General features: G+C 42.4%; 1 protein-coding gene across 1 annotated transcript in view; it reads right to left on the minus strand.

Annotated features, from left to right (window-relative positions):
• Positions 1–476: 476 nt before the first annotated feature.
• VOPP1 (VOPP1 WW domain binding protein) overlaps positions 477–22,116 on the minus strand; it is a 68,845-nt gene continuing 47,205 nt past the window's right edge. The window contains exons 3-5 of the mRNA XM_065831273.2: positions 9,364–9,441; positions 7,150–7,286; positions 477–3,342 (exon numbers count right to left, since the gene is read on the minus strand). Of these exons, the coding sequence (XP_065687345.1) occupies positions 3,161–3,342; positions 7,150–7,286; positions 9,364–9,441 (397 nt within the window). The 3' untranslated portion in view covers positions 477–3,160. The remainder of the gene's footprint in view (positions 3,343–7,149; positions 7,287–9,363; positions 9,442–22,116) is intronic.

A 22,116-nucleotide genomic window follows, 5' to 3' on the forward strand; every position in this document is an offset into this window, starting at 1 on the left:
CCCAAGGCTCCCAGCCATTGGCACTAACCTAGTTTTGCAGTCAAAACACCACCCTGCCTCATCAGTGAGGCACCAAAATCTGTTGTGTTACAGAGAGGACACAGTAGCAGCAACCAGAGAATGTGACATGGGAATCCCGATGGATAAATCATCAACATACCATGCCAAAGTTCACATTAGCAAAGCTGCAGCAGCTGGCAGCTCTGAAGGGCATCACTACTGCCAAGTAAAATCCTGTTGGAAGATGTTTTCCTTTACCTGTGAGACTGCACACCTTACCTGTCATCACTGCCTGTTGGTGCTCCTGCAGCCTGAGTTTCACATTTGGCTTGCTAAAGTGCTATCAAGTACAAATCTCTCAGTGGCATTAGCCATGCCATCTTCTGCACTTAAGACGTCACAGTCTCTACTCAGTAACAGCAAGCTTTAAACATCCAGCTCAGGAAAGAGCAATGAAGAAGGTTAGAGGTACAGCATCATCCAAGCTTACTTTAATAAAATGCATTTCTAAATCCTGCACAAATTTTATGAACAGCAGAAGCCTCCCAGACTGTATAAAGACCTACTTCTGCTACATCCATCGTCTAACCCACCAACCTAACCTTGCAAAACGTGGAATGTACACTCTCAATCAACTTCATATTGTTGATATCACCCTACTGAAAGTTACAGGGCTTCTCCTTTCTCCCCAACATTTTTTTTTTTAACTAAAAGGAATAAAGGGAAAAAATAAAAGAAAATCTAAAAACTTCCAAAAAGCAAGATGACGAGAGGAAAGGCATGTAAACAGTTGGCAAGTAATTCATATAGATGCCCACATGGGTGCTGCATTTTCAAGAGAAGACCAAGCAAGTTTGCCAGCAGAGGAGTGCATGTGTTGTAAGAGGTAGTGTCATCCATCAACACCAGCAAATAAACCAGCCAGACTTCAGGAAAACATCACCATAAGTTGAATTTCAATGTACAGTATAAGAATTCACTATAAAAGGCTTCTATTCAATGTGTCCAGTAAAATGCCAGCTGTCACAGATACATTTCGTAATATAAAAGGACTTAACAGCATCTATCTACTAACATGAGGTCTATTGTAATTTCTATTTTCAGAAAAAGAAAGGTTGGATTTTGCTTTAAAAAATTACGTTGCATATACACAGCCATATTCTGTAACATACGCAGCTTTAACCTTCAAGTCTACACTCATTTAGAAAATATATACGGTTGTGGTGTGCAGATGGACCTAGTGATAAACTGTACTTTTTTGTCACATTCAGTGCCCACCAAGCCTACACTGCACACACAGATGTACTTTGCTTTGTCCCTTGCTATGATGTACAGTAAGGGAAAGCCTTAGTTACAATTTCACCCAAGTCAGGGCTCCAGGAATGAGCTCCTCAAAAGCTAGCTGTGCTCCAGATGATGACTATTAAGTCCACCAGCAGCTTTTCGAAATAGTGACCCTTAGTGTTTTTTCTGTTAGAGACATGTTCATAATAAAAGGGATGTTCTTTTCTGGCAGTTCTGCAAATCCAGGTTGCTGCCTCTGCACAAGGTCTCACAAGCCACTGGGATGCATGAACAGCACAAGAAAGCTTTGACTCCCTGTGTGACACAGGTCTTCAGATTACTCCAAGTCATCTTGGTGGCCTCTGTGTCCAGGCTGGAGTGACACAGGAGCAGTCAGTGCATTGGCAAACTCAGCATTCATCTGGTACCCAAAGGACCATATCAGACTCCTAACCCTCAGCTATGCTGTTTCTGCAGGTCCTTCAGCACTAGAAGGCAAGGGCATCTTCTTTTTCTCACTCTTTAGTGACATGGCTCTGAATATGCACAGAAGGAGAAGGTTCCATTAATGTGTAGTCATGTCTCAGAGTAGATTCACATTTTTGTTAGACATAGATGGATGTGAGAGCCCCTCACACAGGGGCTCTTGTGTGTATTTGAAGGTGTTGACTTGTGGTCACTCCAAGAGGGAGCCACAAGCATGAGATGGTGAATTTGGGAATTCTCCGGCTGCTCACAGCAAAACACATGAAGACCTAAGTAAGAGTCATTGAAAGCCAAACCATCTGCGCATCACGTCAAGGAACTGCTCTTAAGCACAAGTTCCAAGAAGTTTATTTGCCTGAACTAGAGAGGAGAACAGGTTCACAGATCTGTCACCTGGAGATGACAGCTCTGCTTGGCACTCTTTGTGGCAGCAGTAAGACCGGGGACAAAACTCCCATCAATGTCAAAAGGATCAGACCTAGAAGTGTGCTCCCATTCCTTCTTACTGTGGTAATTTTCCAATTTAGGGAAGAAAACTTACCTACATATTTCAGTGTTTCTAACTGTTCTGTCCCAAGGCACAAGTAGCTCCAAGGTTATAACACCTCCCCCTCTCGCTACCAGCATTTACGTCATCGGCTGTTTCACACAATCTCACTGCTGGCAAAATGAGAGGAGCATGGATGCCGATCTCACAGGCAGAGACCAGGTGCTGACCAAGAAACACTCAAGTCCCCGTCCTTCACTTTTCAGATGTATCATTTAAAGTAATGACTTCCTCTATTCTAGGGCACTTGGCAAAGTCCCTGCCCTGACTTGACCAATGCTGGTGCTCCAGTCACAGTGACTTCTATCACAGCATCTTTCTGTTGTGCCTCAGAACCAAACTGTGTAAGAAAATTGTAAGAGAAAAAGATGGTGGTCAGCATTTCTGGTAAAAGCATTGCCCTGCCTCTTCTACATCTACCCTCTTTCATTTCCCTTAGATGAGGGCATTTCTGCTCTGGGGTCTTAGGAGAGTGCACATCACTCTGGGGTTGAATAAAGAACTGCTACCAGTAGCAAATAAACCCAGGACTGAAACAAACAATAAATAAAGAGAAAGACATATAGGTTTTAAATATAGGTTTCCATTAAAAGCATTACAAAGACAACTTCTCTCATTCTGAAGACAAAGAAAAAAATCCACTTCTACTAAAAAAAAAAAAAAAAAAAAATTTAAAATCACCCCTTTGCAAGTAACTTTAATGAGGAAAGGTGCAGGGAAGGGAGGGAGGGAGAGAGGACTTGGAGAACTAGCAAGTGTTCAAAAGGGCAGATGCCCTCCATCTCGCTCATTTTGCAATGGCACCTTCTTCTCACACAGTCAGGTCAGAGAGCCAGAGAGTCCTCATGTGGAGGATTTCACCACCTGCTCATACGGGGGAGGTGGTGTGTTGCAGTAGGAAGGTGGGGGTGGGTAAACCGGGTTTCCTTGTGGGGAATTGGGCTGGACGTGGAAAGCCATAGCCATGGGATTCATCACAGGTCCACCTGGATCTGTGTAATACGGCACTCCAGGTTGTTGCGACCCTGAAAGAAAGAAAAGGAGAGGAAAAGGTATCAACAGCAGCAGCAGCATCAGGTCCTGCTCTTCCAGAGCCTGTGCTCTGCACACTCAGACAAGTTTTCTCAAAGTTTTCATCAAAGCAAAGACAAGGAACCACCTTTCTCCCATTCCAGAGAAAGCTCAGGCTTGCAGAACTGCATGCAATGGAAATCAATTAGTGAAACAAAAGACACCGATGCCCCAAGCAACTACCATAGGAAAGAGAAAACAGCAAGAGGTGTGGGATCCTGGATGGATGATGGCGTTTCCACGGCAGCCCTGACTCAGGTGTCAAGTCTTATGAAAAGACTTCACAGATTATTTTGTGGTGTGCTGGATCTGTAAGCCAGAATGCATCTCAAATAGATAATTTCCCTTCTAGGCATGAAATGGCTAAGGAATAAACACGTATGAAGCAAAACCTCAAGTTGAAGCCAATTATGACTGGCTAACACAATGGGACAAGATTGCTTTGCACTGATTAAATTTAGGAAATTATGTTGGAGCCTGCAGGGACAAAGAAAGGAAATGTATGCACAACTGCAAAATTCCTTAGCCATGACACATGCGGAGTAACAGAGACTGGTGCTATGAGGAATAACAAAGGTGGTATGTAACCTTCCTCAGATATCACAACTGATAGCGGAAGAAGACTCAATGCAATTCCAGCAATTAAAGTCACATACTGTCTTTATCTCAAGATGTACATTCTATTTCTCTCTATTTAAGTAAAGCTGGACTGAAAAAAAATCACGGCTGAGCAACAGGTTTTCTTCTTTTGTTGCTAGTCTGTTTTTCCCATGACGACAGAGCCTCTAAGGGATTTTCCCCTCAACCATTCTCTTCTGTGACTTGGTGACACTAGGACTCAGCATTGCCACAGAAGGAATAAAGGCTTCTTGAAGCTTAGTACTTCAGGCACTCAGGAAGGAGCTAAATAGCAAACCCCAAAAGTGTCCCTACAATATTAAATCAGGTAGGTCAAGCCATAAGGCACAGGGATGCCAACTGTCCCAGAGCCTTGTGGGGTCTGTCTAGGGAGATTCGTTTGGACACTCAGGAGGCAAAGAGTAAGGAAAGCAGATTGGGAACGCAGCTATTTCTTTCTTAACACAACGATTTTTAATACACCACCACAATAATTTTAACTTTAGCCTGTGGCACCAAAGCAGACTGCTCCATGGCCTCTCTTTCTTTGCCACGGTGACGAGAAGCCCTTGTTCTGCTTCCATGTACAGCATCAGCACATGGCTGTGGGAGAGCCAGGCTGGGAAGAGCAGCAGAGTCCTACCTCTCCAAAGTTTGGGCTAATACCCTCTTCTGTAGCCTTTTTCTTAAGCATTTTTGTTTTAAAGTTAAATCCTGCCCAGCCCTGCATTTCTGCAGTTTCCATCCACATGGAGAAATATGGGAGAGGTTGATGCAGCTCACTGCAGTTTGCTCTTTAGGAAAAATAAATGTTTTCATTAAAACTTCTGAGTCTTATTAATATTATTGAATTGTGAGGGGAGTAAAAGTGAACACCAATCTTTCGAGCTTTTTTTTTTTTTCAGTTCACTAAACTCGGCAGAAAACAATATCTAAATATCAACTTCCTTGTGGGATCAGCTCAGTATTTGTTGAGTGCCTACAAAGGGACCTAACCTTCTCTAGCACCTGAACTGCCAGTGTGGGGCTATGTAGGCTAAGGCTGAAGTGAGATACCACCAGGTCTGCAAACTCCTGCTTGTAGGTGAGGTGTTCAATCCATTTTCCCAGTCAGGCCCACAAAAAAACACTCCCACCTTCCAGGCTGCTGCTGGGATGGTAGAAAACGCTGCTGTTGTCCCTGCAGGGGAGGAGGGAGATGGGCAAGGAGCCACGTTTCAAAGGGTCCACCTCAACAGTGAACTGGCTCCTGCTACCAAATCCAGAAGAGGAGCTAGCAGAAAATAACAACTTGGTTGACTACTAATTCCCATTGCTGTTGAATATTCTTAGAATAGTAGAAAAAAAATGGCATGGTTAGCTCAGAGCCCAAAGCTTTTAAGTAATAGTAATAACAGTCTGGAAGCAGGTGGCATAAGCAGGTCAAAGGGCTTGTGCTTACTTTATATTCACATATAACTTGTGCTCCATAAAGTGTGACGGAAAAATAAAACTGTGCTCTAATATTAAATCTGTTCTTTTCCAATCCAGCCAAAGACTCTCCCTGTTCACATAATCTTGAGGTTATTTTTCAGGCTTAGAAGTATTAGTTCAGTTAGTCTGGCTTGCCCCAAACTCTCTGCTGTTGAAAAATAAATACTCTCTGCAGAAACGCTTGTTCAGTCAAGCAGAAAAACAGATACAGAATGGAAGCCCTAAAAAAACCTCTTAGAATTTAAACAAAAGAAAGTGAATAAAGTGACAGTTTGCGTCTATAACGTCTTTTTATCCATTCAGACCTGTGAGAGAGGAGGAAGAAATGCATGTCTATGAGTACACACTTAAGGACACAAGAAAGAACATTTCCAAAGGCTCCAGAAGGCACACAGGTGTGCAACAGCTGGTGTGACAGTGGGGACAGCCTGAATGGTGCATCTCTGCACAATGCTCCTAAGCTAGAAATGGTTTTAGGACACTTTTCTAAGGAGGTTGTCTTGAGGTGGCCACAATATTGCATAGAGATAGAATGGTTCAGAAGATGAGTTTTGATTAAGAGGCTGGAAGCGGCAAATTTTCAGGGAGATCCACCCTCTCATTACAAAATAGTCCATTGTATTTCCACTACTAAGACAGTATGCAACAAAAACAAACTGACAATTCCAAAAAGTTGTCAGAAAAGGTGATTATTCTGTGGCTTCATCTCTCTCTAATACAACGTGTGACAAAATGACAGCCTGGGAGGAGAAGTGTCAGGCTACCAAGCGTGCCTGCATATGTGTGCATGTGCTTTCAGGGACACAAATTAGCACCAGCTTATGCAATCAGGCCAGTGGTTAAAAAAGTCTCGGTTTGGCTTTGCTAAGGCAGGAGGAAGACAAGCACCTGAAAGTACATTCAGACAAAATCTCAGCACTGCAGAAGGTCTTCCAGCTAGACACAGTTGAATTCAAAATGCACCCTTAAGGCACAAACATCTGCTTACAGGTGGGTCTCAATATTGCAGGCCTCTCTCAACCGGGACTACCTAACAGTCAGAGGGTAAGCAATATGAAACTTAGAAAGCAGTGTTGCTAGAGAAGCCGCCACTAGGTAGATCCTCCTGATGCTCACAGCCATTGCTGAGCAATCAGACTGACAAGACGAGAAAGATCACTTTGCTGCAGTGAAACTGTAGCACAGAGCACGGAAGGCAAATAAAAAAGAGAAGACTTGTAAAAGAGACAGACTGGGGAAGAAAAACGTTAGGCTTTCCTTCACCTCTACCAATTATTATAAGCTGTATTTAAAACTCTTTCTTCATGTCACTTTTATTTTGGATACCTATCATTTTGTCTATGCTGCACAGTGAGAACTTGCTATCTTCCTTCCATGCATGGACACACAGCTGTAAAGGTATTAGGAACCACAACAGAAGGGAACTGGAAATCCTGTCATGCTGGGTTTCAAAAACACTTCTGTACACAGCAGTTGAATTACGTTGTTTGGAAGGCAGAAGGTGTCACTCATCACAGGAGGTGGCTGCACAGTTTAGTGCAGTGCAATCCCTTGTCCAAATCCCACAGTTTCCAAAAACCAACCAACCAAAACCCCCTAACCCACCCTTTTTTAAATGCCTTGGCAAACGTAAGAAATTAGTGAAACATGTTTAATGAGCAGTCTCTGACCTGATGCAGTGTTGACTGGTTGTCTGGTATAAGACACGTTAAAAGTAGGTTCTTCTACTAGCGGAGGAGGGTACATCCGCCTTCGGATAAAGAAACCAGCTCCGCAACAGAACAGAACTCCCATCATCAAAAGGAACCTAGGCAAAGAGAAGAGAGAAGTCAAAACCCACCCACATGCAGGCAGCTCTCAAACCCAGACTGTTAGTTGACAGAAACAGTGTATTGTCCTGTAATCATCAGCCTATGAGTTTTATCTGGCTTTCTTAAACTGGTTGTCTCTTGAGAGCAGGTCTATATCACTTGAGATATAGCCATTACTTGGGGCACCTATGGATATAATACAGACATCTTTAGCAATTAGTACTATTGGCTGATGTTTTCTGGCATGTAAAATATGAATCTGAAACTAAAATGCCCTTCAATGTTTGGAAAGTCCAGGCTCATACGTGATCTTTGCCACTGGAAAGCTGAACTCAAATTCCAGGTTCATACCGTTTCAAACAGTACCTCTTGGACACACATCTCACTTTTACAGCATTGAGGTTGACCAGGAGGTTTGCAGGGGACTGGTCATACAAAGAAGAATACTATTATGCAGTTGCCCTTAAAACAATATTCTTAGATGTTCGTCAATTACTCAACACTGTAATTTTGTCTCCAATAGAAATATGGTAGATGGCATTTAAGCTCAAGCCAGAATACTGAAGCATTCAGCACTGAAGATGACAAACTTTGCTTCGTGCTTTCTAGATAGCGTACACATTCCCAAGGAAAAGGACATCACTTTGCTTCAGTTCTTCTCTCAGCTCCTTTCCCAACCTGACTAAACTGTCATCATTTCCTTGCTGTTGAAACAGGCACATGCAGCAAGAGCACATCAGAAGATTTTGTTTTTCAAACATCGGCTTTCACTGTGTTTCCTTGATTAGTTATCAGACAATGCTAGTGACTGATTGCGAGCTCACGTAAACCCAAACCGTTGTTCTGCCTGTAACTGCCACCCTACTTCAGGGCCTTTTACTAGAAGACAGTGACAACTGTGCTTTTTTTGGAACGGATGGAAGTTGGCCAGAGGCCACAGAAGCTGGCCAGGGCTGAGCCTACAACACATCACATATCTCCTCTGGAGCATTCCCAGGTGCTCAAGAGGAAGAGTGTGATACACTGCACAGCAGCGAGAGGTATTTCATGCAAAGGGTCAAACTCTGTTCTTGTTTCTAGGGTGGAAATGAGAGCAGAAGGAGGTCCTGTTTCCCTCAGACAATATTAATACATTCCCTTTTGGCAGCGTTCCTGCAAAGGATTTGTTCTGAACAGAAAAACAGATTTACGACGTCACCCCAGGGATTGAGATGCAGAGCTCTTCGGTTATATCAGTAAGGATTGTACACCAAAATCCCACAGTCAGCTTCAGGAAATCTCTGTATTATAGTATATATCAGGCTTCTGTTTTTCAGTGTTTATTCGTTTTAATTTTGAAGGCTTTTTTTTAGCAAACTTCAACTTCTCCATAAAAAAAGCCTGAAATCAGGCTTTCTAGGAGAGCTTTTGCTTTCTCTCTACTGTAATGAGAAGGTTTTATTCAGGTGCTTTCTTAAATTCCTCTCCAAAAAGAACTTACCTTATTTTTTCATTATGCATATAAGAGTGATTAGTTTAAGCTTTATCCAGATTACTGAGCTGCTGGTTTCACAAGCTCAAATCTTTTTGCCTTCTTTTCCCTTGCTGTCATCAACAGCAAAATCCTCATAGTCAAATGTACTTCTCTTCCTTTTTAATTGAAGCCTCAGCTCAGCTGGCAAGAATATCTTAAACCCTGCGTAAATGCACAAGGTCCCTTATACAACCCTCTCTTAAAACTGAGTGTCCAACAAAAACTGACAAATGCTGCCACATGGTAGTAGCTGCAACAGGAATAAGGAATTCAGCAGCTTTGGATAAAAGCAGGACCGCTGCTTGTACAGACCAGTAGATGCAGAAACAAGAAAGACCAACCTGACAGAAGTAACCTCCTTTTTCAGTGTTTTCTCTCTACATCAGGAGAATTTTATAAGCAAAAAACCAAAGTCCTTGCATTTATATGTACTCATACATATTACTGAATACTTGCACCCACTTCACTTTAAAATACTAGGGTTGGCAATACCCTGATTTAAGTCCTACAAACAAGACAAGAACAGGATAAATATGTAATTCCCAAATGCCCTGACCTACCAAAAATACCATAGTCGCTGGATAGAGAGAGCTCTTACACAGCATCTTGAACCACAGCAATCCTCATAGGAGCGACATCTGCAGAAAAAATAAAGAGAAAAAGGCATTAGGTGAATGGTTGTCACAGATTAAAATGGTATCTCTGACTCTGATGCAGTTTGCATCCTTGCCCGAGACGTTATTTGGGATATCAGCATAAGCCTGGCAGGCAAAGCCTCCTGGAAGTGTTCAAGGCCAGGCTGGAAAAGGCTTTGAGCAACCTGATGTAGCTGAAGATGTCCCTGCCCACGGCAGGAGGGTCAGATAAGATGATCTTTGGAGGTCTCTTCCAACCCAAACCATTCTGTGGGTCTGATTAAGAACAGACTGCCCTTGGTCACAGAAAGTTGTCAATTACATGTACACATCCGTGGCACAGCTCTATCACTATTGAAACTACCCTCCTATATACTTCTTTCAACATCACCTTAAAAAAAGACAATGTAGTGCTTGATTCTACATAAAAGGACACGTTATAAAACAAAACAAAACAGTACTATTGTGTTTTCTTTCACAGTAAATGAACACTGAAAACCTTGAACGTGAGCCATTTTGGGGTTTATTCACTGCAACAGACAAGCATTGCAAGGTCAAAACTGCAAAACCACTCATTCTTTGCAAATCGGTGGTTTTCAAACAGAGAAACAGAAATTTCAAATTTAATGTCATTTTCTGCTTCTCAGAAGTTGCACTGAACTGCAACTGCCAACAACTCCCATTATTTAAGTAGACATTCCTCTAAAAAAACAAACCAAAACCAAACCAAACACATTTTGAATTAATATTTCACAAGGAATAGAATAGTTTCAAAGGTATTATAGCACCAACCACTGTAAGCACAAGGTACAGCTCTACTATGTACCAGCAGCTACATTCAGCATCCTCTGAACAATTTCTATGGTAACTGCCATTCCCCACACCAATTAAACACTTTATGTATTTAGTAGGATAAAGGGCAGAGGTTTCACAGAAATCATGCTATGTGACAGTCTCAGATGAACACATTCAGATTATCATATCCCTATATCAAAGGAAAAGAGGAGGTTACTACAACTGGATCAATGTTTTTAATAGTGTTCACATCTGCATGCTCAAAGCAGATTTAATTAAGCATCTGGTTTTGGAAAATTTGCCCAACTGCATGACTGTCCTGTATTTGTACACAAATCTAAAAAAAAAAAAAAAAAAATCAATTGGATAATTGTACAGACAATTGCACATTTACACGCTCAATTAACAAGCCTTCACTCACAAAATACATCAAGTCACATAGGCTTCAGCCTCTAATTTGGGCCAGAGAAGGATGCTCTACGGTACATAATCAGTTGTTTTGCAAGTGAAAACAGTTACATGCTCTTCTGATGACAAGTAGGCAGCATTTATTTAAGCAAGTTGAAGGATCTGACATGATTAGCAAGGCAAGGTCCATTAATACACTCAGGCACTCAGTGTGAGACTCAAGCAGAGTCAGTTGCTCATGCCAAAGGAGGAAATACCCACCTTGCTGTCCCAGAACTTGAAGACATCCCTATCTCCAGCCTTTCTTCTGTACAGCTTGTCAGGACCCAAACAACTGCTCATACTCAAAGCCACCAGATCTTGCAAAACTACTAATAAGACTTAGTGAGCCAGCATTAACTTCAGTCCCATCAGGACCAAGAAATGCAGGATCCCTCCATGCTCCCCAACTGGGTCAACCCAATAGGAGCTTTCAAGACATATGTTACATACATGCACAGGATCGGGTCCCTTATGAAACAGGGTGGCAGCCACTGCCTTCTGTATAAACAGTGGTTATGGTCCCCTTTTGCTTTTTAACACACTTGTGGTTGGAGCACCTCATCCATGTTGTTGGCACTTGCTCCTTTCGCTGATACTGCACAGCAAAGTCTTCAAGGCTTGTCAGGCCAGAAAAGCTGAACCAGGGCCAGGAAACAGAGCCCATAAAGCCAGAAGGAAGGAGGTGGCGGTGACAACTGAACATTGATCTCTTCCTTTGTGGGCAACCTGTGCTAGCAAATAAAAAAAGCTTCCCACCCCTTCCTGCTGCTCCAAGTTTTAAAAGAAAAAGCCACACTCTCATCCATGAAAGAAAGGGAACGAGTTCCCAGCATCATTTGGGTCTGCCCTCTCGTAGCTTTTCTTGAGGCACGTAAGGCCAAATTATAGAAGGACTTTATGGATGTGAGCAGTCTGTATCTCTGTCTTTACATGCTGGCTCTGTCAGCTCAGACACCTACGCCCAGCCATAAGTGGGACAGGGAGCAGATGCACCAGGTAGGCCCCAAAGCCATTCTCCAGATAAAGCCCCTAGAGGTGGACTTGTACTAAAAGTTAAACTAAAACAGAGAACCTAGGGAGGCAGCACATACACCTCCCTTGTGCCCACTCTTGCCAAGCATTTGCATCTGTCTTCTCCAGAGCCAGAAGCGATGCGAAAAGGCAACTTTAAAATATGTAATTATGGTTGTTCAAGCCATCAAAATTAAATCAGTATCTGTATGGTGAGCATAGTACCTGAATTTACTTTTTAATCTCCAAATTGTCTAGGTTACAAGTCAGCACCATTTTTAAGCCTCAGTGGCTTAGCTTTTCTTCCTGCAAGAGAGGACTAAAGCACCAGCTGGAAGACAGTAAGGCTCAACTGCTGAATGTTTATGAAGCTCCTGAGACCACTGATGGCAAACAAACAGACCATCAAAGTGAAGTTTCATCTCCTACATGGATGACTGCACTTTCAAATGGCTGAAAACAATGATGCAAAGGCTGGAGGAGTCTCACTACAGCTGTATTTAGGGAAGCTCCATTTTCCAATAGCCAGTAAGCTTTCTGAGGTAACTCATCCATGGCTAAGCACTGCATTTGCTGGGCGGATCTGTGAAGCTAAATCAGTATCATGACTTGACAGGAAATCCCTTTGAGATTTGACATTAGTAACCCATTCACTTTTTACCCATAAAACCAAAGAGGCACTTGATTTTGCATGCCTATGAGTGTGAACACAGCTACATGTATGTAGGAGCCTGGAACTGAGCATGACAAAATGATAACAACCTGCTGCTTGTATTTCACAGAAGCGCCAAAAAAGACTGAAAGAACAAACAGCCCATTTGCTGATACTGCCGGCAGGCTACTGCAGAAGCTCTGCTGATCTCTTGTTCTTGATCAACGCACCATGAAAAAAACAACACAACTTCTGCCAACATTGATCCCAATTACAAAAAAACCCACAACTTATAAAGCCATATTTATTAGCAGGCAAAAGATGACAATAAAATCAGCTTATTAATGTAGTAACACACACACTCAAGTATAATCAGTCTTTGATGTACTATCTCTTACTGCCTGATGGCAAATCCTAGCAGAATTAAGACCCTAGTTCCAAAAAAAAAAAAAGCAAACAATGAAGCACACACATATGTATTTATTGAATTCATACGCATATTCTTTAAATTACACTCATGCTTTGGCTCTGCTTAATGGGGAAGGACTGCTCGTGTCCAATGCCAGCTGAAGAAGAATGAGGCTTACTATCCTGAACTGGACTGAACACATCACCTACAGAAGATGTTTCTAAAGCCATTTTCCCTCTTTCACACCGGAGAACTGCATTTCCCACAGGCCAATGTTTGTTTCATTGACAAAAATTTAACCCATTACGTAGGACAAGACATGATCCATTAGTTAGTTGGGTAATCTGCAGCTTCACCAAGCATACGATCTCTATTTGAAAACTGTCTGCAATGTGATTTATGATGTAGAAGGCACATGTTGTCATTCATAATTCAGTAGAGTGAAATGAATGCACGTGCACATACAACAACTTGTTCTGCCAGCACACCAAGGAACCACTGTGTCAGAGATCAAAATTACACTGCATGTCAGATCACAGCAACAAGCTTTTTGTCTAAGTTTGCACTTAGATCATGACGCTAAATTTCTTTCCTTAATGAACAAGCAAGGCACAAAGTTTCATGTAAGGGCATATGGTACGACCCAAACCCCACAAGCCAACACCAAACTTGCATGTGTTCTCTGGATAATTGCTCAGTGAAATGGTCCAGGAGCTCTTATTCATTTTTAGCTACATCTACAGAGCTGAACAAGTCCTTTCTTAGGAGAGCTACCACAAGAAAGAACTGCATCTAAAAGTAATTCCCTGATTCGGATTTGCTGAAAACCAGAGAAATTAAAAAGATAAAGGAGGGATTAGAGTCTTCAGCAGACTGTATAGCCACAGTGGTCTGACAACATTGCCTGTTCTCACCCAACATGGCTGCTCCCCATCAATGCCATCCCTTTGACATACAGGCTGTAACATTCTTAGGTTTCCTCCCTAGACTGTTTGTATCATATGTGCCAAAATCTGGTTTAACATTGAAGATGTTTGACTGGCAATGTCTTTTGGAAGAGTAAAACAGAACATAAACTGTTAATCCACACGTAGTGGCAGCAACCCTGCTGCAGGCACAGGGACAGAGGGAGGGTAAAATAAAACCACAAAACCCACACAACAACCAGACACTGTAAACTGTATGACTTCTAACCAGTGTCCTGCACACAAGCATGACTTTAATTTGAAAAAAGGCTGCATGCCATCAAAAGGTTAAATGATTACCACATGTGTGTATTTTTGGGGGATGGCTAGTAGCATCAGATGAAGCTACGGAAGTCCCAGCTGTGGTCTTAATACTGGCACAGGCATAAGGCCAGAAGAAGCAGCCCAAGTGTTCACAAGAACGGGAGGGGATAGACCGCTGAAGACTGCATCACCTCCGAACAGACTCAGTGCTGAGCCCTCAAAGCCAGAAGGCTCAGGTCTGCTACCACTGAACAGACGAAGGCAGACAGCTGAAGTGTGCATATGTATTTACTTGTTCTAGGACAAAAAAAAACTTAGGAAAAAAAAAAATTAATCTGCTTGGAATTCAACTGCCAGGATACAGTGATGCTGAGCAGAGAAAAATCAAATGAGCCGTGAAACAAAAAGAAAAACAAAGCAGGCAACCACCACAGAGCAACTAGCAGAAACAATTATGGTGAAGCTCAGTGTCTTGTCTGTGCTATAAGTGAGAAGTAATGCCACAGAGTTCAACAGGATTACACTGACACAAGACTCAGAATTAGACCTGAAGGATGAGGAATGAGGATCAATAGAAGATACACCAAGTACCTGAGAAAGAGTTGTTTTTCTACCAAGCTTATTTCACCATTGATTAGTTCATTTCAGACCATCCCATATGTGCATTTCCATCTCCCAATAAAAAAAGCAGTTTTCGAAGCAAAGCCATTGGCTGTGCTGCTATGTAAGGAAAGATCAGGTTACTGACTGCATATATAGAGAAGACCACCAGACAAGTGGAGAAGCTTGATGCTACAAGCATGGTGGAGAGGTTATTCCAAGGAATCCATCTTGCTACAGCAGCCCACTAAACATGGAAATCCACACAGAGTCCAACCCTGCCCTCAGGAGCCCGACCTAAGTAACTGTTTATGAGTCCCAAAGTGGTTTAATCTCTCTGCAAAAAGACACTGCAACACAACGGTCACATTCCTGCACTACCACTCATTTAAATGTTTGAGGAGCAGCAACACAGGCAAGGTCTTTGCCTGGTGGAGCAGAGTGATAGGCAACATCTGCTTTCCAACCTTGGTCTTAGAGCTGGTTGTGTCTCCTTGGCATGTCTCCATACACAGCCTAATTCTCAGCAGAGACACACCTCCACCACAGGTACCTGCAGTCTGAGGTACTCAGCATCCAAAAGCATTTATCATCTTATATATAGCAAAGGTGATCACTCAGTGCATGTATGAACAGTGCCCTGCAAAATGTAGGTCTGATTTTGGTAAATATATGACTACATATATATAGCTGCTTCACTGATGAATGGAACCATGACCTCAGTAAAAACATCCATACTTGAAAGTAAAGCACTGTCACTGGTACCCAGGAGAGCACTAGAGATAGTTACCCAGGCACTTGATAAATCACTCAGCCCTTAACTACATAAGAAAAGGTAAGGCAAAAAGGAGGGAAGGAGCTGTCAAGTCATTTTTTCTACAGAGGAGAAACAACAGAGACAGAAACAATATTTGCTTAGTCCTGTCTGCTTTTACACAACTAAAATCAGGAGTTGGATTCAATAATCCTTGTGGGTCAGTTCCAACTCAGGACATTCTGTGATTCAATTCTATGAAAGTCTAGGATGAGACAAGATACTTGACTCCTGCCCTTCACACAGGCAGGATAAACAAGAGCAGCCAACAGCTGAAAAAGGGATTATTTCTTAATTATTCTTCAGGTAAAGAACCTATAAACACAGTCTGTGCAAGAACTCAGCAGAATATGGTAAATCCTCCCTCACTTCTGATGGGATGAGAAGTATTTGCTTAGCTGTTCCTATCAAACCGGCCCTTCTGCAAACCTTCTGCTACCCAATAATTTGCTGTAACTCCAGTCCTCTCTTTTCAGATCCCAGGAGGAAAGCTACTCTACAAGAAGGACCCTCCTTTTTGTCTGTAAAGGCAGCAGGTCTCTCCACATGGCTTTCTGGCCAGCTCATATCCATCTAGAAATTTTCTCTGCTCCTCTGGTGGCAGAACCTAGCAGGAATTGCTGTGGTTTAGACTTTGCGCCATGGCAGTATATGGTACTTTAAACAGCCATTTTTCAACATGGGATCCAGGCCTTTCTGTTGCAGAACGAAGCAGAGAAACAGCATAGCTTAAGGTTCTGACAAAAGTAAGCCACAGATAACCTGTATGACAAGTTTTAATTTTCCAGAGGTGGAATTGTGAATTTTTCATATGAACAGGACTGAGGACTTCTAGTTAATCATCAGGCCCCTTATTAAACACACAATTAGCTCTTCGTATCTCAAGCTGCTCCCAGTGGGTGAGCAGTCCTACTGCATCTAATTGCTGCTCTGAGAGATTATAAGAAATCTGCTGGTAGGGGGCGATGGATGTCCATGAATTTGCTACCTGCCTGCACAGCAAATCTTTTTTTCTTCACACAGCTAGGGCAGGATCATACACAGAGAAGCACATAGGTTCTAACGGCCAACAGTTAGGTGCCACTAAGTCTTTCAAAATTTTAATTCCTGGTATCTCTATACAGAAAGGTTTAGAAGGTTTCAGATTACTTTGAGGTCAAGTGCTCCTTGATGCTGTCCACTGGAGCTCAAACCAGGCACAAGCCTTCCTGTCCCACTGACATGAAGCCAGAAGAAATGGCTTCTCAGCCTCAAATTAGGGTTCTGACCCAGGACATGGAAGAGTTAATGCTCTGATGAATATTTCAAGTCAAACAGCCCCAAGAGGAAAAACACATGATAAAGCACAACTGTGGTTATTGAATCTTCTGGAAATGAGAGGGGCAGGACTGGGTTCCCTGCTTCCCCTGAGCCAGAGCAGAGCCTGAATTCAGAGGAATAATCCACAGGAGACTCTCCCTCCTTCTTCCTTCCTCTCCTTTCCCAGAGCAGGCTGCCTAAACCTGGTCAGCCTCCAACTCTGAAATTATTCAGAGCTTCAAATCTCAAATTAGGTCAGTCACCTGCTTGATTGCCTGTGAAGGCTGAGATATTAAATCCCCCTCCTCTCCTCAAAACTCACTCCTAGCAAGTTGAGTTAGTTGTTAATTTGGTAACCTAATTCTCCCCAGGTTGTGCACTAGACAACCGATCCATCAAAGTAAATTCAAGTGCTTGGCAAGGCATCAAGTGGCTGGGTCATTACAGCAGTCAGGACCACAACCTCATCAGATCCATCAACATCAAGGGAATCTAGTGCCTTATTTGAAGCAAGGAATATATCACCTTAGGGCTCAGACTAGTGAAGCTACTTGCAATGTTTTGTACTCTTATTGTTCACGCCCACATAGGACTGAGCAAACATACCAATGGTGGCACATTTTTGTTGCCTTTATCGACAGATGGTCTGATAATGACTGCTGTCATCCTTCACGATGCAAACTGTGCACTTGCGTTCTTGCCTTGAATGACATATGCAATCAGGTCCTTCCTGTGGCTGCTCGCTGCTAAACTGGTGGCCTTGGCCTGAATCAGGTCTCCATTTCTGTACGGTGCCAGCCATTCCAGGGCCCTGGAAGCGTGCAAAAACCCTAACACTGCCTCCCCTCTCCCTCCTCCATGCTGGCTTCAAATCAAATGGAAGATTAAATCAACAGCTAGATTACTGCCCTAAGCACACACCTGCTGACACTTCATGCAGCTGTAATTGCAATGGGAAAGCTAAGTGTATCATCAGAAAAGCCAACTTAATTAAAGGCAGTAAACATAACAGGATGTGGAGCACAGAAAGTAGCTCCCATCCTGCAACATACCCTGTGTTTGGATTGGGGGGTTTTCTCAGCCTCTTGTACCCACACTGATGCAAGAAGTGATCTCTAAGCTATCTGAATAAAAATAACTTTTTTTAATAATTTCATCTGGAACATTTTGCAGGTTCTTGATAATGCACAAAATTATTATTATAGAGTGACCACCAAGCACGTAAGAGATTACATTCAAAACCCAGATGAACATGACTGTGTGATAAATCCCACAAAATTTAATCTGAAAAGGAAGAGAGGTGTGTGGAAATGCAAAAGAAATTTATTTCAAAAACCATAAAATGCCACAAACAATACAATCAGCATTGTTCTCCACAGTAAGAAAAATAATTGACTGTTCCCATGTAGGGCAGTAACATGTTTTAAACATGAAGAATATTAGCAAACATTCCTTTTGTAGGTTTACAATGATGTCCTCATACTAATTCTAAATGAAAAACAGATTTAATCAACATAAACGTGTACATGTGCAGCTGTCTGCTGCATGCTGTAAACTACTTTCTGTGGCAAAACACATTAGCCTAAAAATACAGCACTTCCATCTGCACATGCTTTTAACATTAATTCAAGTCCTGCTTTGGATAAGAATTGGAAGAGGTTACAAGATGCCACTATGTTTATTCTGTTCTTCGTGCATTTAGAGCAGCTATGGTCAACATTTTTTTCTAGAGATAGTTTCTCTGTTTATTTCTGGAGGTCTTTCAACTAGTAGCACACCAGTGAACTGTCAAAACATGCTTAGCCAAGGAACCCATGGCTGAGCTCCAGTTCAAAAAGTCAGTATTCTGGAGGGGGGAAGCAGGTACAGGCTACCAAGGAGGAATATAGAAATCATCACATGTACAAGCAGGTGTGATGTTAGGAAAGCCAAACCTCACCTACAACTGATAGTTGCAAGGGACACCAAGTACAGCCAGAAGAGCTTCTACCCCTACACTGGCAGTGGATGGTATCTGTGGACAAGCCAGAGAGCAGGTGATGTCATTTCGTTCATCTTCAGCAAGGCTTTCCTCACTGTCTGCCATAATACTCTTTTACCCAAGTCCAGATATTACAGTCTGGAGAGGTGGACAGCTAGATGGGTTTACACCTTCCCCACAATCCCCCTCACACAAAGGCAAAAAACAAACAAACCAACCCCACAAAACCACAAACTGGTTGTTTGGTGGTGTTCCAAGGGCAGTGGTCAATGTGTCACAATCTTCCTAGAGAGTATGAAGTAATCACTGGTAGTACCACAGAGGTCTGGACTTGTCCTGTTGACAAACATGTTGCTGGAATTGGTCATAGAGTACTTTCACCAAGTTTTGGAGATGGTCCCAAACTGGGGAGCAGTCAATGAGCTCAAGGGCAGGGCTGCCACTCAAAGATTTAGACTGGCTGGAGGAATAGCCTGACAGGAACCTCATGAAATTGAACAAAACCATATGCGAAGTCTTGCCTGTGGGAAGGATGAACATCTTGCTGGCTGTGAAGCAGCTCTGCTGAAAAGGCCCTAGGGGTCATGGTAGACAGCAAGATGAACATGAGCTAGCAGTTTGCCATGACAGCAATAAAGGCCAACAGCATCCTGGACTGTATCAACAGAAGCCTAGCCAGTAGATAAAGGCAAGTAACTACTACCTTTCACTGAGAACTTGTTGGACCACATCTAAAATACCACATTTGGTTTTGGCATCCCCAGTAAAAAGGATAAAACTGATGAAATGGAGCAAGCTCAGAAAGGGACCATCAAGACAGTCAGAGGCTAGGGTACCTGCCCTATGAGGAGAGGTTGAGTGACTTGGGCTTGTTCAGTCTCAGGAAGAAATGGCTTCAGAGGGACCCAAGAGCACCTTGCCAGTAGCCAGGAGTGAGTTACCATGAAGATGGAGCCAGATTGTTCCTAGTGGTGCAGGGTGGGACAACAACAATGATGGATGTAAACTGAAAAAAAAGAGGTTCTAACTTGGTGTGTGGGAAAACTTATCCATCATGAAGACAGCCAGGCAGGAGACCATGTTGCCCAGAGAGGTTGTGCTATCTTCTTTCTTGGAGTTTTCCCAGGACCTAACTGGTTAAAGGCCTGAGCAACGTGGTCTGACCTCATCGTTGACCCTGCTCTGAACAGGAGGTTGGACTGGAGGTCTCCTGAGAACACCTCCTCCCACCTGAGTTATTCTCTGTTCTCTAATCAGCATTAGTCTCCCTTCCTCACTACTTCTCTTAGAATATTACTTTATTTAAAAATTCAATACACAATAATCCAACAGGATGAGCTGAAATATTGTTAACTCAATACTGGACAGCATCAAAACTCTTTCCTCCCTCTAAGTCAGCTAACCCCCCGCCACGGGCAACTACTTCACTGACCCAGTGACATCGGCCATGCCATTTCTAATGCTGTGGAGACGTGCCTACCACCCATACTCAAAAACATTTGTGCTGCTTTATAAACATGCCACAGAGCCTGGGAAGGAAAGGATTAGAAACACGCAGGTTCTAGCATCTGGAATTTATCACCTCATTAAAATCTCCAGTGTGACTGTAGCTAACAACAGGAGGAAAAATAAACAGAGAAGACCTATCAGATTGGTCATTCATACCCAGGAATATGCTTCACCCTGCAATGAGGGAGACATTCACGATCACTCTAATGAAACTATTTCCATCAGCAAAACGTAAGGCAGCCTTCCCTTTACTATGAAATCACAATTTAGAAGTGGAAAAAACAACTGGTGTATCTTAAGTGCTGCTGGCATCTGCCTACAGAGACAGTGATTTCACAATCTAATGCATTCACTATATTATTATTAACATTATTGCCAAGTAAGAGAAGTATCTTGACCATCTCTTCCATCAACCACCAGCACTTCAGGTACAGCTACAATAAGACTGAGCTGGCTTATTTAATTGAGAGTGGGATGAGGATCTTTGTAGAGGATCAGAGTCAAGTCTGTTACGACAGCTTTAATTCTGAATTGCCTTCTGTGCATATACACAAGTAGATGTATGATCTATCTCTTTAAGCAAAGTCAGGGATAACTTGGCTCCCTGATTTTCCAAAGGATAAGAACTAGACTCCAATGACTAATTCCTTTCTCTGCTTCATATTTGTTTACTTATTCTTCCAGGCCACATAAATAAATGGTTTTTGCTGAAGCAGGAGAAAAGTATCAACTGACAATATCTTGTGACTAGGACACAGAGAAATGGTTGGTTTGGTTAGTGAAGTAAGCTAAGAGCAGTCTTGGAAATTTTCTGTGTCAACACTAGAAGAGTAATGTATGTCTCTAAAATTCCCGGGAAGCTTTACATGATGGCTTCTGATCTGAAATAAGCTATATCTTAAATTAACAGATTCACATAGCCGAGGTAGAAAAGTTTGGAAAATGATCAATTCCTCAGACCAGCCTTAAGAAACATGATTGAAATAAACTAAAGCTTACTGTTGAGCTATGAAGGCTAGAACAATTATGCCCACTGGAAATTTTGAACTACTTGGACAGAGACATGTATCATTAGTTCTATAACAGCAACGTCCAGCCTTCACCCTAGCTGTTAATACAGAAAGCATAACCAACAAGTTTTAAGAAAGCTTTAAGCAACATCTCTAGCAGCTTTTTCTTTTTAAAATAATTACACTAGAAGATGGATTGAATCAAAAGCTAAAAAAAAGCTTAAGCTCCAAAAGAACAGTCAAATCACTGGAAGTTTTACCCCCCAATCTAGCTGAATTTCCAGTATGCTTATTTTGGAACACTGATTTCTTATCCCATGTTCCTCTAACTTAGCAGACACAGCCTTATCTCTGTGTTTGGATGGCTGAAGTAGAGCCTTTACAGGAAAGATTAACTCAGCTATCTTGCTTTTAAACTTCTGATAAAAGCAACAAACCATTTTATGTGACAGTCCACCTTGGACTCCTATTAGTCTGAGCAACTGAAAGAGAAGCAGGCACCTTCGAGGAGGATGTGCCTGCTCAGAAGAGATAAAGCATATGGACATGTCAGTCCAGGGATGCCTTGGTCTGAGTATGCCACACTAGGTATGTGAATAGACACAGGATGTGGTATTTCTGAGCTGACAAGCCAGCCTTTTCTTTATAATACAAAGTGTCCCCAAGAGACACCTGACACACGGTCAGCATAGGACTGAAATCACAGGGAAATGATTAAAAAGGATTGCATTGCTGGGTTTCATAAGTCTCCAAAGATAGCCTCAAGACCAAAGGACAGACTACATGTTAACTGGGTAGAAAAAGCTTCTGTCAGAAAACCAGTGACAGAAAGGAATGGAAGCTATTGCAAACTTGTTTGACTAAATATATCTGCTTCTTTCCAATTGTTGCTCCAGAAATTGTAGGATAAAATAAAACC

The sequence above is a fragment of the Patagioenas fasciata genome, chromosome 2 (assembly GCF_037038585.1).
Source record: "Patagioenas fasciata isolate bPatFas1 chromosome 2, bPatFas1.hap1, whole genome shotgun sequence".
Lineage (NCBI taxonomy): Eukaryota > Metazoa > Chordata > Aves > Columbiformes > Columbidae > Patagioenas > Patagioenas fasciata.